The 19,521-nt window shown below is 40.0% G+C and overlaps 1 protein-coding gene across 10 annotated transcripts in view; it reads left to right on the plus strand.

The window, feature by feature from the left end:
* DLG2 (discs large MAGUK scaffold protein 2) overlaps nt 1-8,703 on the plus strand; it is a 1,022,754-nt gene extending 1,014,051 nt beyond the window's left edge. For all 10 annotated transcript variants that reach the window (XM_075266199.1, XM_075266200.1, XM_075266205.1 and 7 more), the window contains 6 exons: nt 1,407-1,457; nt 2,664-2,765; nt 4,093-4,265; nt 6,001-6,110; nt 7,154-7,245; nt 8,152-8,703. In XM_075266199.1, the coding sequence (XP_075122300.1) occupies nt 1,407-1,457; nt 2,664-2,765; nt 4,093-4,265; nt 6,001-6,110; nt 7,154-7,245; nt 8,152-8,258 (635 nt within the window). In that variant the 3' untranslated portion in view covers nt 8,259-8,703. The remainder of the gene's footprint in view (nt 1-1,406; nt 1,458-2,663; nt 2,766-4,092; nt 4,266-6,000; nt 6,111-7,153; nt 7,246-8,151) is intronic.
* Nucleotides 8,704-19,521: the final 10,818 nt, after the last annotated feature.

A 19,521-nucleotide genomic window follows, 5' to 3' on the forward strand; every position in this document is an offset into this window, starting at 1 on the left:
TCATCGGTATGCAAATGAGTTCTCTCGCAGCACTGGGGGCGGTCCAAAGCGCTCAAACAGCACTGGGGGAGTCCCCAATGCTGCAAGAGAACTCTCCAGCCCCACCTCCATCTTCTTCAGGAACGGGTCTTCTTTTAGGCCTCGGGGAGCAGACAGCGCATGCCTGTCGGGCCACAAGAAAATGGACGCTTACAATACTGTGTAAACGACCATTTTCTTGTGGCCGGTAGGCATGCGCAGTCGGCTTTGCCCTAGGCCCAAGGCGTAGAAGTTTGAAGCCAGCGCCGGAAGAAGACGCGAAGAAGACCCTTTCCTGAAGAAGATGGAGGCGGTGCTGGAGAGTTCTCTCACAGCATTGGGGATTCCTCCAGTGCTGTTTGAGTGCTGAGGACCACCCCCAGTGCTGCGAGAGAACTCCTTTGCGTACCAGATTATATAACGAACGCCGGTGCGGAGAAGAATAGCCTTTCATAAGCCTATTCCTACGTGGTAGGCAGAAAAAAAATCAGTTTTAATGATAGAATCCCTTTGAGCAGAGTCCATACATATCCAATATGGTCGGGCCCCTAGCGATTAGACCTCTATCCTGTGGATATGTTGTATTGGCGGGAAAAGGGGGTTTCTATAGGCTAGTTCATCCTCTGAAGATTGGCAGCGACACCAGGAACACCACCGATCAGGGGATCGAGGAGGCTGCAACGTAGGTACTGCCTCACTACTTAGCAAGCACAGCACCTTACATTTGTATAGTGGCTGTGATTGGTATTACAGCTCATCGGGTTCAATTGATTGGGGCTGAGCTACAAACAGGCCGTGTCATCGATTGAATGTGACATCACCAACTTGAGAGCCACCAAACAGCCCAGAACCACCATGGAAAAAAACCTCTCTGGACAACCCCTTTAACTACCCAAAAATATGAGTATCCCCTTAAGAAAGAACATCTACAAACCTGTTAGGGGGTCTGAAAAATGTCAGTTCTCTCAGTAATCTTATACCTAAAGACTCCATTCCCCGATCCACCGAAGAGGGGGCTTATGCTTTCTTTGCCGCACAACGTGAAGAATTCCTTTGTACTTCTCATCAGCCGCGTTCTTTGTCTTCCGCTTTTTATCTCATAATACTAAGATCATAAATGGAACGTTTCCTGGGCAGGATTCACACTGGTCTGTTATTGATTCATCGGACGGTGAAGTATCTCTGCGCACAATCCGGCCTATTATATATTAAGAAAGATTCCGTCTCCATTGTGTAACAGGATCAATAATTCATCCTTTCATTAATCCGCCCTGCAGGACCCGTCGCGTCTCCCCCCCCACCCCACCCCCCTCCGTCTTCATGTTTTTACTTCTAATTCTCTGTGTTTTATGGTTAATGACACTCGGTATTTTATCTGTCTTTAACAGGAGGACAAGAGGACTGTATTCTGTCGTACGAGCCGGTTACCAGGCAGGAAAGTAAGTTTTCCCATAGACTTTTCATATATTCTTTGCATCTACGTAAAGTTCCATTGGCTGTGCGTAATGGAGGCAGAAGACTGGCATTGAGAACCATGTAAGTCATCTTAATACTAATATGGAGGCACCGTGGCCTCGCAGTTAATATGAAGAATAGCACAGCCTATGTTACTATTTTTGCCAGCAAAACTATGGAAACCCCAGTAGAAACATTATAAGAAGTTCCTCCACCAACTCCTTCTTCACGCCACTGATTCCAGCATAGTTGCAATGTTTTTTCTAGCCCACACCATTCCTGAGTAATCAGGGTTGTTAGTTTGAAGACCCAATATACAAATTAGACTCTCTACTGTCAGGTGGGCAGTCCATGGCTGTTTTCTCCAGCTAAGGACCACCCTACTGACAATAGTCTAAATGGTATATTGAGTTCCAAAACTAATATTAATGATTGCTCAGGAATGGTGGGGGCTTGAGAAACAATTTCAGCTGCTTTGGAATCAATGGGGTGTCACCTATCTAGGTATGCAGAAAATTGGAGTTGGTAGAAGTGGTGAAAGGTCCTCTTCAGTTTAGTATCACCACCAGTACTACTGCAACTGGCAATCCACGCCCACTTGTCTGATGCCATTGCTGTCTTGTACTAGTCCAGCAGGCGATGTTTACTATATGATCTTATTCTGATTATTATTGAACTTCCTTGAAAGCATCTGATAATTCGGAAAATCTGGCTCTAAATTGCATTCTAGTACTATTAGGTGTGAGCAAAATCTAATGTACTGTACAGTTGAGAGAACCTATTTGTGGATTAGAGATGTGATGCCCCAAGGGTCCTAATATATGGTACCGAATTATAGAGGGTTGTTTCTATAGGGGCCCTCAATCTTCCATGTACACCACTTATTCACACTTACATGTACACTACAACATTCTATTAAAGCTGATACAATGTGTTATACCTAGAAGAGATCCTCAGGGGTGGAGCATGATGGTTGCTCCTATTGTTCTATCATGCCCCACCTCTTTCTTGCCTGGAGTTTTCCTTTCATCTGACAACCTATAAATTGAAGTTGTCACTTAATTCAGCAGACAAGGTCTAGTTTACGTATTTAAGACAGAAAAACCTCCTGAGACTTTTAGATGCTGTCCTATGATAGATGATGATAGAATATAAGAAAATATTAATCACATGATGTCATCTCTCTGCAGTTAATTACACAAGGCCGGTCATTATTCTTGGTCCCATGAAAGATCGGATCAATGATGACTTAATATCGGAGTTTCCTGATAAATTTGGCTCATGTGTCCCTCGTAAGTATAAGATGTTATAGGATTATATTAGGAGTCCATATTAGTTATAGATTGTTTGAGGGCGGGGCTTAGCTAAAAGGGTGTGGTTTAGGATGCCTGGTCTTATATTTCAGGCAACAGAGAAGGCGGAGTGTTTCCTCTAGAGCAGTGGTTCTCAACCTTTCTAATGCCGTGACCCCGCAATTCAGTTCCTCATGTTGCGGTGACCCCATTCAGTTTGGAACATGTGTCCATAACAGCGTGCATTCCAGCTGAATAGCGCTGCTGCAGACAGTAGTGCGGCTTCTCAGTGGCTAAAGCCATCGGAAATATGTATTTTCTGATGGCTTTAGGCATACCTCCCAACTTTTGAAGATTAGAAAGAGGGGCAAAATATGCGGCGCGCCGTGGCGAATTTAGCGCCGCCCACTTTTATGTTGACCCCGCCCATTCTCATTCATTTTTCATGTGCTCCCACACAGTATAATCCTCCTACAGTCACCCTTACATTATATGTCCCCTCGCCATCTCTCCCCAGTTTCATATAACCCCTTCATCTGCCCCCAGTTTCATGTCCCCCCCATCTCTGCCCCCAGTTTCATGTCCCCCATCTCTTCCCCAGTTTCATGTCCCCCCATCTCTGCCTCCAGTTTCATGCCATACTCCCCCTTCATCTGCCCACAGTTTCATGTTCCTCCATCTCTGTCCCCAGTGTCATGCTGTACCCCCCCCCCTTCATCTGCCCACAGTTTCAAGTCCCCCATCTCTTCCCCCAGTTTCATGGCCCCATCTGTTCCCCAGTTTCATGTTCCCCCATTTCTGCCCAGAGCTTCATGTCCCTCCATCTCTGCCCCCAGTGTCATGCCGCCCCCCCTTCATCTGCCCCTTCATTATGTTCCACCTTAATGTTTAAAACAAAAAAAAACCACTTATACTCACCTTCCAACACTCCCCTGCTGCTCTCTCCGCAGTCTCGCTCACTCATATAGTTGTAGCCGCGATGTGACGTCATCACATCGCAGCTACACATAAAGAAGCCGCAGCACAGCGTTAAAGCAAGAGCTGGCTGTGACAGCTCCTGCTTTAATCGCCTGTGTGTTCAACTCATCGGCGTCCTCCGGGCGCAGATCAGTTGAAAGCGGGACATAACTCCCACCAACCGGGACGGTTGGGAGGTATGCTTTAGGCGACCCCTGTGTTTTGGTTGTTCGACCCCCACCGGGGTCGCGACCCACAGGTTGAGAACCACTGCTCTAGAGTAGTAAGGGGACTCAGAATGGATCCGCCCTAGAAGATATAAAATGACTTGTTGTGGGATTTTGTTTGTAACTTGCTCTTCCCCAAATAGATACGACGAGACCAAAGAGAGACTATGAGGTGGACGGAAGAGATTACCACTTTGTCATATCTCGGGAGCAGATGGAAAAGGATATTCAAGAGCACAAATTTATAGAGGCTGGACAATATAATGACAATTTATATGGAACTAGTGTACAGTCTGTCAAGTTTGTGGCAGAAAGAGTAAGTCATTTTATTTTCTATGGTTTCTATATTCACATTTTATTTTCAGGTTTTTTGACATCTTATATTTTTATTACACACAGTACCACACACCGGAGGATTAGATACGCACATTTGCACACAGTTCTACACGTCGGAGGATTAGATCCACGCGCCTGCACACAATACCACACGCCGGAGGATTAGATCCACGCGCCTGCACACAATACCACACGCTGGAGGATTAGATCTGCACACAGTACCACATGCCGGAGGATTAGATACGCGTGTCTGCACACAGTTCCACATGCCGGAAGAATAGATATGCGCATCAGCACACAGTACCACACGCAGGAGGATTAGATACACGCGCCTGCACACAATATCACACGTTGGAGGATTAGATACGCACATCTGCACACAGTACCGCACACCAGAGGATTAGATACGCACCTCTGCACACATTACCACATGTTTGATGCTTAGATACACGCGTCTGCACATCTTTCTGTTGTGGCCATAATCGACTATATCTTGGATCAATCAGTCAGTCCAAATTAATGAACATGTTTAAATTACTAATAATGACACAGACAATGAATTTCCGTATCAAGATCAGCCATGCTTAGCCCCCTGAGGTCAGCTTTGCACTGCTCAATTTTATTGAAAAGCTCACACACTTATCCAACAAAGAAAGGAGGGGTTAATGCATCCTCTGGCATTCCTGAGTGTTGTCCATCTCTCATTGGCTTCAGACCTCTGACATCCAGCTGGGCACCGCCTCCTCTGACCCAAAGAATTCCACCACGAGGCATGGAAAACAGGAAATAAGCTCCATCTTGGATTCAAAGTCCTTTGTCTCAAACTGTCAGCACTCAGTAGCAAGGGGAAAAATAGTATTTGCAACATATAACATACAATATAAAGTATAAGAATCTTGATTCATGTTCTCAGACTTGACAGTTCTACACATTGGAGGATTAGATATATGCTTCTGCACACAGTACCACAGGCCGGAGGATTAGATACTCGCATTTGCACACTGTTCTATTTGTCGGAGGATTAGATACATGCTTCTGTACACAATAGCACACGCCAGAGAATTAGATTTGCACCTCTGCACACAATACCACACGCCGGAGGATTAGATACATGCGTCTGCACACAGTTCCACATGCCGTAGGAATAGATACGTGCATCAGCACACAGTACCACAGGCAGAAGGATAAAGATACACTTCTCTGCACACAATACCACAAGCCGGTTACATACATAGCTCAGCCACAGTATCAGCCATTTTTCTTCACTGCTGTATGTCAGCTTTAAAGGAGCAGGGTGCTATGGATGACACTGTTACACAAGGTCACATACACACAGCTTTACTCCAGTTCTCCATAACAACCGATTGCAGGTTTTTCACTGATATCCAAACTGAGATACACATGATCACATGATGCTTATGGACATACACAAACAACATGCAAAACTGGACAATTCTCATGGGGCCACTACACAAACAAAAAATTAAATATATCCGTTAGAAGCTGCGTCCTCCTGCTAGTAGAATTTTTATTTTCTTTAAATTACATGATAATATTAGATATAAAGGGGAATTTCACATTACAACCAGGGATGTACCCTAGGGGTAACTGTTGTTACCTGGTTCTGGATCCAGTAAAATCCCATCAGTCATTAATGTCAGTGATGTGTCAGACGTCTTATGCTTGATCTCATAGTTTTACCGTCTTCCTTACAGGGAAAGCACTGTATTCTAGATGTATCGGGAAACGCTATCAAGCGACTACAAGTAGCACAACTTTATCCTATAGCGATCTTCATAAAACCCAAATCTGTGGAGATATTAATGTAAGTACATGGGTGTAGTTAGAGATAGAGGGGGCGAAGGTTGGGCATTACTGATGGCTCTATACAAAGGCCTAGAAATGAGGGATGCAGAGGTAGCAGTTACCGGGCCGTGGAAAACATGAGGGGTCCCAAAGGTCCCTCCACCTCATAAAATATACCACTATTCTATGGGGTACATGGTAGATTTTATATTGGGTGCAGGAGCTTAACGTTAAGCCTTTGGCTTGGATGAAATCTAGCTTGCTCCTGGGTTTCAATCTTCTAGGCCTCGGGCAGAACCAACTGCGCATGCCCGGGCCACAAGAAAATGGCCACTTACACCAGCTTTGAATTGATTGAAGAAGACACAGGGAGAGGGCGTTCCAGGTGAAGATGGAGGCGGCGCTGGAGAGTTCTCTCACAGCATTGGCGACGCCCCCAGTGCTGCGAGAGAACTCATTTGCATACCAAAGACAAACCCAGATTTCTACCGAACAGAGGCGCGGAGAAGACATCTAAAGGTAGGAGAAGAATATCCTTTCTTGAGGCTATTCCTACATGTTAGGGAGAAAAAAAGGGTATCGAATTATAGGATCCCTTTAATTATTATAGGGGATATCTATCTATAAAATCCATTGCCATGCACCCTATTAGGGAACTGTAGGTCTTTATCTTTTAGCCATATTGGGGAGCTGTTACAAAGAGCCTGGGACACTATTATCGAGTAGTCACTGTGCAGGGAGAGCGAGGTGGAGATGAACGGTCACCTATTGTTAAGGGTAGATCCTGTGTTATCTATATAGGTGTTATCTGTCATTGTAACCCTGCAGGGAATGATAATGAGATGGCTACAGAGCCTACCCCTGGTGTACTCAGCACAAGCTACAAAGAGAGAGAGTCTGAGCTTCATTTTCGCAGACCAATGCAAAACCTCATTATATAGGAAATATAAAAACAAAAAATTTTGGTAAAATTTTTGTTTTTAGAATTTGCCCAACAAGTTACCCGCGTAGTAATTTACTAATCATTGAAATTCTTACTTCCTATTCCTTTATTTTACACAGGGAAATCAGCAAGCGTCTGACAGAAGAACAAGCGAGGAAAACCTATGATCGAGCGCTGAAGTTAGAACAGGAATTTGGAGAGTTTTTTACAGGTGACTCCTTATGTGCCTCTTATTATATCGAATATTCCTCTTTCACCTGCTGGTTACCACCACTAGAGTGCTGACTTATATGTGAGGCCCCTAGTGGTGACAACAGTCAGGGTATAAAAGGAAACTATAAAATCAGTATTAAAAATTTGCCAATCATGTTTTTTTTTTTTCTGCCAAAATTTTGGTAGATTTTTGTGTTGCGGTGGCCATTTTGCAGGAAGTGCACAAGTTGTCGATATTAAATGACCATTCCAGATCAATGGTAGTAATGTCATGTTGTTATTGATGGAATGGGCTGACAAAATGACCCAATTCTACGTTAATGGTCAATATGATGGCACTTCATGGGGTCACTTTTCCAAAATGGTCATCCTTGCTCAATAGAAAAATGCCAATATCTCTGTAATTGAGTAAAACCTAATGACCAAACTTTAAGGCTGAGTTCAAATGGGGTATTTTGGTGAGGATGTTGAGGCCATATCCGCCTCAAAACCCTGACCAAAAAGACGGCTCCCATTGAAATCAATGGGAGCCGGTAAGTTCTTTTTTTCCGGGAGCGGTTTGTTCCGGACATGCTCATTCTTCAGGCCGAGTCGCCTCGCAAAACCGCCTGAAGTCACTCCCTCCCGACTAGGCCCATTCATTTGGGCCTAATCCGGAGTGGAGTGCGCAACTGGATGCCGATGCACTGCACCGGCATCCAGTGGCAGCTACCCGCATTTTGGACCGGAACCTGATCTCAGGTTCCGGACCAAAAAAAACTCTGGCCTAACTGTTGCTCAAATTTTTGATTTACTAATACATGAATTATTTTCCCCTTTAAATTGGTACATGCATGAAACACAATTGGTCCCAAATAACTTTTTTGCTCAATTTTTTTTAATTTTTTTTTTGGAAATTTTGCAGCCATCGTTCAAGGTGACACTTTGGATGATATATATAACTCCTGCAAACTGGTAATTGAGGAACAATCTGGACCCTTCATCTGGGTTCCTTCCAAGGAGAAGTTATAACTTAGCAACTAATGTTAACTCAAGACAAGAACTTAGAAGAATTTCCTTCTTTTGTCGAACTTAAAAAAATTTTTTTCGTTCTCGAGATCTTTTGATGTAAATTATCCTCTTGGGGGTCTGTGAATTTTCAATGAATGTAGAACAAAAAGCGTAGGACAGAATTCTGGACAACCCATGACTGTTACCTTGTTGATGGGACCACCGATGCATGGACAGTAAGTAGACGCCGATTCCCTCTATCACTAGCGGAATTACTTATACAGAAGAAGCTACGTGCCCAAGACCAACCACATCTGCATCTCCTCCTCCAGACCTCCATCGTACGCTCCTGGCATGGAACCCAAGCGGACTACACATTCGACTCGCTAGGCCTGACGCGTCGATTGCTCTAGCGAAAAATCGGAATTCGGCTTCTGAGGCGTCTTCTCACTCATGAATATAATTTCTAGACATAAAAAATTGGTAAAAAAATTTTAATAAAAGACTGAAGATTTTTCTGATGATCGAGTTGATTTTAACCAAATGCACCCTTAAAAAAAAAAACAAAAATCAAAACTAAAGAAACGAAAGGATAGCATGTTTGATAGAACATATATCACAAAAATTTGTTGTCATCGTTGTGTTCCGTGTGGGATCTTGTTTACTGAAATTTTTAATTCTGTTACGTGTCTTTTGTCCTTTTGTTCTACATGAGATCACTTCCTGTAGTGGTCGAAGGAAAATGTGAAAAATTCAAAAAATTTTGTTTTTAGAATTTTTAATTTTAATGTGAAAAATTCAACCATTTTTGTTTTTAGAATTTTCAATTTTAATGTGAAAAATTCAAAAAAAATTGTTTTTAGAATTTTCAATTTTAATGTGAAAAATTCAAACATTTTTGGTTTTAGAATTTTCAATTTTAATGTGAAAAATTCAAAAATTTTTGGTTTAAGAATTTTTTATTTATTTTTTTGACAACCTGTTTTTGGATGATTCATGTGTGTCATCAGTGTGAAAAAAAAAATTGAATGCTGTAAAAAATTCTATAGAATATTTAAGATGGGTGAGAAAGGAAGAATTTTTTTTTTTTTTTAAGAAATGGCGTAAAAGCTGAAAAAATGTGAAGATAGAATTGCTCATTGTACATTTTCATAAGAAATATTTACTATATGTTTTATAGTCGAGGGTTTCAAAGAGGAATGTAGCTATAGGGGGTGCAGGGGTAACAGCTGCACTCGGGCCCCAAAAACCCAAAAAGTGTAGTTATTGGTACCGGGTAAATGGGGACCTTGTAATAGATTTTTCACTGGGGCCCAGGAGCTTCAACTTATACCTCTATAAAATGGTGGGGAAAGTAGAAGAGACCAATAAGTCAGTAGGGTGTATTTTTTTTATGTTTTTTTTTTTTTTTACTTGAAAAGATAGAAATTTGTAAATATAAATTTATGCAAACGCTTTACCCATTTACTACTAGATTTGCTGGGAAGTCGTTTGCGGCGCCTTCACTGCAGTACATATCTTGAAAAAATAATGTTTTTTGTGACCCATGTGTTGTTTTTTTTTCTAACAGCACCATCCCTGGACTCCATTCATGGCCAGACGTGGCGCTGTTTGTTTTTTAAAAAAAAACTCGTTTTGCTTATTTTTCGGCAACCCCTTGCTTTCCGGTCATACAAACATTTCAATAAGTTTTTATTGTTGGATTGAACAAAAAATTTTTCCTATGGAAAATCATTCTACTATCCATGTTACATGATGCCCCTGCAGTTATGATATTCTCTCCCAAATGCCCCTTCTCCTACTTGTCGGTAGGTTATCGAGAAGAATGGGCAAACGGAATGGGAAACACATGACTGAAGTATCAGAGCGTTGGTTTGTAGTCTGTAACCAATGCAACACATAGGTTTACATGGCCACAATAAAAATGGAGTAAAACAGGACGGCAGTATCAGACTACAGAGGGTTTGTTTGTAGTCTGTAACCAAGGAGACACTTAGCTCTACATGGGCCCTGTATAGGACAAATAGAGTGGAGTAAGGACACGGGGGTTTTTGGACCGGATTTTGACATGGAATCCGCCTCAGAATCCGGCTCCAAAAAACACCTCCCATTGACTTCAATGGGAGCCATTCACTTCGCGAGCAGTTTTATGCCACGGATTTGTGCGACACTCCCTCCCAAGTAGGCCCACTCATTTCGGCCTAATCCACAGCGGATTAACCGATTTTTGGATGGGATTCTGAGGCGGCCTCCACGTCAAAATCCTGTCCAATAGCCTAAAACAAGAGTACACTATCGTACTTAGGGTAAGTTCACAGAGATTTTTGGTCAGGATTTTGAGGTCGTATTCGCCTCAAAATCCTGACCAAAAAGATGGCTCTCGTTGAAATCAATGGGAGCTCATTCTTCAGGCCGTTTCGCCTCGCGATTCGGCCTGAAGACACTCCCGACTAGGCCCATTCATTGGGCCTAATCCGGAGCGGAGTGCACCACTGGATGCCAGTCCACTGCGGCTATCTGTCTTTTGGACCTGAACCTGAGGCGACCTCCGTCTCGGGTTCCAGACCAAAAAAACTCTGGCCTAACTGTTGCCCTAATAGAGTTTTGTAGTCTGTAACCATCTACATAGACAATTTATACACAAAACAATGGTAGATTTTAATTTATTTATTTTTTTTGCAAAATTTTCTCCATTACTTGTAAAATTGCTTCATGATTTCTTTAAGATTTCTTGAAGCCGTAAACAAAATAATAATTCGGATAGTTGCACGTCCCTTGTAAGACCGCGCAGAATTTCATAGGATAAAATCATTTATGGAGTTGGAAAATTTTTAGAATTTAATATCAAGATTTTTTAATTTACCCAATTTTTTGAGTTCCGCATATCCCATCCTTGAGTTTATCCCAGAGATGGCGCCTGTTCGTTTTCCGTGTATGTTTTGCAGTGAAGGCTTAATCTAAAACTCCACATTTCCGAATGACCAAATTTGTGTTTTCTGATCCATTATATTCTAATTATTTATTTATTTATATATTTTAACATATTTATTATCATATTTTATCTATTTTGGAGCCTACATATTTATTTGCTGAACGCTAGTCGCTGGTTACAACTGTAAATTTTTGCCAAACTTAGTGCAGATTTTAGAATCTCCTAGCCCATATCTAAAATTTAATGTCACTAAACTGAGGCCTTTATTTACAGTATCTTGAAATGGTATTCACATTTCCAAATTTTGTTGCATGCAGTACCACTTATCTCCACTAGTAGACTCTTTTAAAGGGAATGTGTCACCAGAAAATGACTTTGTATTAAAGATATTTTTTAAGAATTTTTCATAATGTAAAAAAAATCCTTGTCACTATCTATATTTGAAAAAAAAAAAAAAAGGACTATATCCTGCAATTTTCACTCTGTCCACTAAGATTAATAATAGTGTTCATGGTGTGACGTGTGAATTTATATATAGTACTCTTTGATGGTGACAGGCCCGTCCCTGGCGCTCCCATCGGCAGCTACAAATACACTAAACCTAATAATAATCTGACACTTGCCAATGCTGTAGGGGTTTTCTTTGCAGCAGTCACCTCAATTACAGCTTGATAGTATCACAATAGAAGATAACAACTAGCTTTGAGCCGATCTTGAGATTTCAGGATCGTTTTTAAAATCCGATTTTCGATCATTTTCCAGCCGATCGGGATCGTGAAATTTGCTCGATCCCCGATCGGGATCCGATCTTTCCCGATCACTCAACCATAATAACAACACCTCTATAGATAACACCAATGAGCCATCATTACATCCACTTTCTGATAATATATGTCATAGCTTATTGCCTTACCCTTCCCCCCACACCCCTGCACATATACAGCCTAGAAATCTCTCCCATAGGCCTCAATGAGTTGGCACCCTGCTGTAAAGCAGATCACTAAACGCTGTTAACAGAGCAGAAGGGAAGCTCCGACAAGATGGCCGCCCAATAATCCTCTACAGGAAATAGAATTTGAAAATCAGAAAATTAAAACAGGCTGGAAAAAAAGTCCTCTATATCTCGATCTGTTCTATTTCTCGCCATTATAAATATGGCGGCACATTCCCTTTAAAGAGATCTTAAGATCGAATTAAGGAACCCAAAGAAATAACTTGTAGAAATAACATTCATTGGAAATTTTTATTTTAACATCTTTTTGATCTGTAAATCGGTTGTTAAAAACGTAACAAAAAATTAATGTAAAAAATTTAAATGTAAAAAATTTTAATTTTTTTTTTCATTTTCTCAATTCATAATTAAAAAATTTTTTGTAGGACATGACATAATTACAGGCGAGTAGATTAGTAATTTTTTTTCATGACGTCATTGTATTGCTTTGTTCTGTATCTGTCTTTCTGTTTTACGCTTTTGTAAGGTTTCGACTTTACGACCGCACTTTTTGTTCTGTATATGCAGAGAATACATATATCCATGTGAATGGGATCGAGCAGGATACATGTGACCTTGGCCTTGCCCCGCCCTCTTTCTGTTCATCCCATTTGTTACGATGTCTCCATGTTTCAGATTTGTTTATTGCTTCATTAAAATCCGATCTCGGCAGCACTGATTAACTTTTATTTTTAGTAAATACTAAAAAAAATACAATAAAATACAAAATTTCTAGCAAGCATTTCAGGCCACATTGGTGCTAAAGTGCGACGGCATTGGGTGCAATAAATCTAAGGAAAAGAGCAATTCCACCCAGACCCTATTTTTTTTTTATTTTTTCAGAATATTTTTGGATGTTTTTGAATTTCCATCCAAGCATGTAGGTGTTAACTTCCCTCCTGCACCGTTCCTTTCAATGCAGTGGTAGGGGACAACTAAGTTGGGTGGCCTAAAATGGTGCACATAGTAATTTTTTGAAAATTTTTGTGGTTAAGAGAAGTCAATTGTAACTTAAAGGGATCCTATCATCAAAACTCAAGGGTTTTTTTGCCTACTATGTAGGAATAGCCTTAAGAAAGGCTATTCTTCTCCTACCTTTAGATATCTTCTCCGCGCCGCCGTTCGGTATAGAATCTGGTTTATGTCGGGATGCAAATGACTTCCCTCGCAGCACTGGGGGCGGGCCACAGCGCTCAAACAGTACTGGGGGCGTGCCCAATGCTGCGAAAGAACTCTCCAGCGCCACCTCCATCTTCTTCAGGAACGGGTCTTCTTCATGGCTTCAAACTTGTAGGCTTCGGGTCTAGGGCAAAGCCGACTGCGCATGCCCGCCGGCCACAAGAAAATGGCCGCTTACACAGTATTGTAAGCGGCTATTTTCTTGTAGCCAGCAGGTATGTGCAGTCAGCTGCAGGAGGCCATCGCCGGAAAAAGACCCGTCCCTGAAGAAGATGGAGGCGGCGCTAGAGAGTTCTCTCGCAGCATTGGGGACGCCCCCAGTGCTGTTTGAGCGCTGGGGCCCGCCCCCAGTGCTGCAAGAGAATTCATTTGCATACCGAGGAAAACCAGATTATATACCGAACGGCGGCGCGGAGAAGACATCTAAAGGTAGGAGAAGAATAGCCTTTCTTAAGGCTATTCCTATGTGGTAGTCAGAAAAAAATGAGTTTTAATGATAGGATCCCTTTAACAAATGGGATCCTTGATCTATTTAAAGGATTGTTCTTTTTATTTTTGTTACTTGATCTTTTCCAGGTCTCAAACCCAGGGCCTTCTGTATGGAAGGCAGGCGCCCTAATGTTACCCCTAAGGTGGAATTGCTCTTAAGGTGATAGATTGTATATGTATCTATAGGACCTACGAATAGGATAAGAGTGGTCGGGATCGGTTCCTGCACACCGCAGTGGTGCTATAGTTTATTGTATAGAGGTATTGGTCTAAGGGCAACCAAAAATATCACACATCAGTATATCCATTATATCCAATGCAGAGGTTTTTGTTACTTGTTCTCTGTTTAAGGAGGATCTGTCATGGGAGGCTCAAAAAATATCCAAAAATCTGACCCGTTACATCCTATGTGACACCTTAAACATGTGATACTCGCAGTGACTAGGTTGTATGTAACATATACACGCAATAAGATCACAGTATCAGCTACTTCATGGGTTGGCGTCTTTCTAAGTCTAGTCGAATTTGTCTCCTATGGCAGATTATCTTAAAGGTTTCTTAATCATTGCTAACCTTTAAAGGGGTTGTATGAGATTAGATAAAGGGTCTGCCTTTTTTTCCCCCCCTGATACAGCGCCACTATTGTCCATAGGCTGTGGCAGGTATTGCAGCCTCTAAACGAACGAGGATGACTTGCAATACCAGACACGGCCTATGGATGAGGGTGGCGCCATTTTTCTTATCTCATACCACCTGTTTAATTTATGCACTTATGTACAGTATTTTCGAGGTGCTCTTAGTTATTTCATGTTGGACATACCGTAATATTGGGCTAAATGGATGACAATTGCAAAGTGGTTGAAAATCTGCGTTTTGTTTCTCTGTTATTTTAGGTTCTATGGAAATATCTGTGGATAAAATAATATATTTCAAGGGCGCTGTAAAATATTCTATTGTCTGTGTCCCCAGTGTGTAGCTTAAAAAAAATAGATTTTTTTAACGCAAAAAAATGAATAGAATTAAGAATTATTTGGGATTTTTTAATCCAAAAACAGCAATTTACATCCAAGATCTGTACAAAAAGCGTAGAAGTGTCACAAACACGCAAAGATGTATGTTCAGTGTATAGGATGTCGTCATTTTAGCAAATTATTCAAATGTCACTCCTGACACCCCCTTGCTGACTGAGGCAGCCATGGAATTGAACCCCTATCAATATAATAATCATTGTCTGCCTTAAAGCTGACCTTCCACCAACTCAGGCTCTTTTCACCCTCTAATAGCCATCCTTCTATTGATTCCAGCACAGTTGGAATTTTTTCTCTAGGTCCTGCCATTGACCCTTTCTCTGTTCCAGCGCAGCTGGAATTTTTTCTCTACTTCCTGCCATTGACCCCTTCACTGATTCCAGCATAGTTGGAATTTTTTTCTCTAGTTCCCACCATTGACCCCTTCACAGATTCCAGCATAGTTGGAATTTGTTCTCTAGTTCCCGCCATTGACCTCTCCACTGATTCCAGCACAGTTGAAATTTTTTCTCTAGTTCCCGCCATTGACCTTTCCACTGATTCCAGCACAGTTGGAATTTTTTCTCTAGTTCTCGCCATTGACCTCTCCACTGATTCCAGCACAGTTGAAATTTTTTCTCTAGTTCCCGCCATTGACCTTTCCACTGATTCCAGCACAGTTGGAATTTTTTCTCTAGTTCTCGCCATTGACCTCTCCACTGATACCATCACAGTTGGAATTTGTTCTCTAGTTCCCGTCATTGACCCCTCCACTCATTCCAGCACAGTTGGATTTTTTTTCTCTAGTTCCCGCCATTGACCCCTTCACTGATTCCAGCACAGTTGGAATTTTTTCTGATGCCAACTCTAATGTCATACTGGAGCAGGCAAGGGGGCGTAATTCTGAATTTTGACACTGCCCATCTCTGATTAGAGCTCGTGTCACACCTCCTTGTCTTCTCTCACCTCACACCACCCACTTGACATTAGAGAGTCTAGATAGCCTATCCTTAACCAAAACTAGCTGCACTGATTGCTCAGTAATGCTATGGACTGGAGGAAAAGAAAAACTCCAACGGTGCTGGAATCAGTGGAACGGGCCTGGATGAAAGGTGGTGAAAGGTCCACGTTAAGGATAGACCATCGATATCAAAGTCCCATAAAAACCACTTAAATTTTGGGGAAATTCTGAAATTTCCCCAATGTGGGAAATTATCTTATCTTATCTCTTAAATGTACCTATAGTGGTTGTGCAGGGAAATGGAATGGGTTTCCTCCCGAATACCAGCAGGAGATCAGCTTATTATCAAGAGGCCCTCTCAACAGGTTGGAATTGTCTAAAGTGGACAATCCCTTTAAGCATCTGCTTCTGTGATATATACGCCCATGAGGAACCCTCTGGTGGTGATGAACTACAGTAGCTCTGGATATCAGGACATTTTGACAAACTTTAGATTTCCATTGTGTCTTCCATACAATCCTTACAGACATATGGCAACAATGACGAACATCCATAATTTAGGAAATGTTTTTTCTTTTTTTTTTTAATCTGTAAATATGGATTATTATTCGTATTATTTTTATAAATATGTACAAGATAAATCTAAGCACATATGTTAGAACTAATCTACTTCTAGAATACATACAATGTAATACATACGATGCTTGTGCTGTCACACGTGTTAATGAAAAAATTCTAACTGCGTTATTTATTTTATCATTTGCCGAGAAATCTGATGGTTGGGAAATTTTTTTATTTTAATTTTTTTAAATCCTATTGCTAATTTATATAATTTTTAGTCTTAAACTGTTTACAAATAGCTTTAAGCTAAGTTCACACGGGGGGCGGTATAGCGGGTTTTGACACCAAGAGTGACGTGGTCACGGATTCCCACCCCCCCGGAGTCGGCTCAAATGAATGGGCCAACTCTGGAGGTTGCCACCGCTCATGGAAAGAAGTAGCCTGGGGGTCTCCATAGACCACCATTGTGAGGGGGCGGATTAGGACGTGGATTACGCGCCATAATTCGCCCCCTCTGTGCCCGTGTGAACTTGCCCTTACGAGGTTAACGTGAATTTAAAAAAAGAGAGTCCATGCCAATGAGAAGCTTTTAAAGGAAATAATAAAAACTTCAAACTGCATTATTATTATTAAATTTGTTGAAAAAAATTTTTATTTAAAAAAAAAAAAATTTTTAGCTTTTCTCCAATTAAAAATGTTTAGATTATATCCGATCAATCTCGATATTTCCTACTAGCTGTATCGGTAAAGAAAAAAACAAAAGTGTATAGGTCAGGAAAAATAAAATGGAACAAATAGATGCATTCATAGAACAAAAAAATAAAAAATTTTACTACATTATTTTATTTTACTTTTTTTCACATCACTATCTAATATTTAATTTATATATTTTCATTCATCCTATTTTATACTTGTTACTAGCTGTAGAAGGTCGGACAAAAGCAGAATATTCCTAAGAAATGCAGTTATGTATATAAAAAAAATAAAAATATTTTTTGTTATAAACAAAAAAAAATTTAATTTATTATTTATGATATCAAAGACTGCCAAGAAATGTCAGAGATGGGGATTTATTTTTTTTTGTAAATCCCATTATTAAGATTAAGTTTCCATACTTTTGTATCTTGTTATTTGGAAATATCTTAAAATAACTTTAGAAGGTTTAAGGTGAAGAAAAGTGTAGAAGTTTCTATAATAAAAAAAAATAGATTTTTTTTTTTTTTTTACCATTTTTGTGTTTATCTTAATATTTTTTTTTAAGATTTATGAAAAAAAATTACAACTCCATTATTTATTTAATCAAACTGTAATTTCAAAAACTTCTAGGAAATTTGATGGTTAGATGAAAAATTTAAAAAAAAATTCAGATTTTTAACCGTCAAATATTATTTAACCTTTTCAAAAACTGCCAAGAAATTTGATAGTTGGGAGAACAATATTTTTTCAGATTTTTTTTTTTTTACTTTTTTTTTCCCCCTAGTAATAGTTAGATTCTATATTTTTTTTCAATATCAATATTTGATCATGGCGACTCAAAGAGGGAAAAAAACCTACAATCGTTCCTGTAAGATGCATAAAATTTATGAACTTGATCTGAAATATTTCACTATAAGATTTTAGTTTCTTGTGTAATATTAGTTATTTCTGTGTTTATGGATTATTTATTTATCTCTTTTCTTTGCTCTTTTATTAAGTGATTATTTTTTATTTTTTTTTTTTTCAATTAATTGGTGATGTCAAATTTTTGCAATTTAATTGATTATCTTTGTATCTGTTTTTGTTATAAAATTTTTTTTTATTATCCGAGACGGAAAATATGATTGGTCAAGTTAATATTGCAATGACTACTGTATGGTATGAGCATGTATTTTTCTCTATATGACAAGACTTGGAAACTATTTTTATTTATCTTTTTGGGGAGAAGAATTCAGCAAGGAGTCAAATATTCTAATATGGGGGGGGGATTGGGAATTTAGAAATCCATTTTATTGATGTATTGTCTTCCATTTGTTTTTGACTCTCTCCGATCCTTCTTACTTACCAGTTGTACATAATGATGTGATGTTCCAGGGTCAGACTGGCCCACTTGAACACCAGAGGATCCTCCAATGCCCCAAACTCCAACACCTAAATCTAAAGGGTGCTGTGGTCGATTTCCTAGGTGTTGTTGGAGGGTGGGCCCAAAAAACCTCAATCCAACACTGGTCATGTCATGTGATATGAGCAGCCAATTGAAGCCCTGCCCCATGGTGCATGTATGCTAATTTTACATCATCATTATGTACAAATGGTAAGAAGTACATGTACTATTGGTGGCTCTGTAGCCTATAGTTACAACGATTACACCAAATTTGGTTTGAAGGGTTAAATAACTATAAAATAATCCTAATATACAATATCTGTCATCTACTGTAGGCTGTTACTCTCCAAAATTTTTAAAATGCACCTATTGCTACAAAAAAAAATTCCATAGGCACCTGCAAAATGTGCTGTGTGTAACCCATTTTGGGTCTTTTTCTACCCTCTGCTAGTTTCTGTAAATGTGCATTTTCTCGTTCAGTGGGCTGGCTGCCCTTGGTGTGATGTAAGAGCTGTTCTATGATGCTTTGATCCAATCAGCTCCCTCTTCCCCTCTCACAGCACATACACAACGAAAGAGAGATACTGCAGCTGCATCTCCCTCCTCTTCCCTCCTCTTTACTATTTCACAGTAGGTGGATTTTTTTGGGTGACTGAGGGGCTTCTGAACATTTACAGAAAGTTTGCTGATGGGAAAAGGGAATAAGATACATTTTATTATAGTCACGAACAATAGGTGCAATTTAATAATTTATTATACTAATTTAGTCGAGTCGAAAAATATTCAGGCTGTTTTTCTTGGTTTAACATTCTCCATCTTCTTCCCCTATTGTTTTATTTATGTGCCCGATTCCTTCTGTACAAATATATCTGACATGTTGCATTCTGGGAATATCCTGGTCGTGTTAATCATTAATGCATCTAGTTTGTGTGAACATTGAAGTACAGGAAAAATAAAACACAATAAAACTGATCTAAATATTTAATGCAAAACTGGTTCTTGTTAAGTTATCCTATGCATGTAAGTCATTAGAGTTACATTGTGATTTTTTTTTTTTTTTCATTAAAATTACATGATTTTTACA

The sequence above is a fragment of the Leptodactylus fuscus genome, chromosome 2 (assembly GCF_031893055.1).
Source record: "Leptodactylus fuscus isolate aLepFus1 chromosome 2, aLepFus1.hap2, whole genome shotgun sequence".
Taxonomy (NCBI): domain Eukaryota; kingdom Metazoa; phylum Chordata; class Amphibia; order Anura; family Leptodactylidae; genus Leptodactylus; species Leptodactylus fuscus.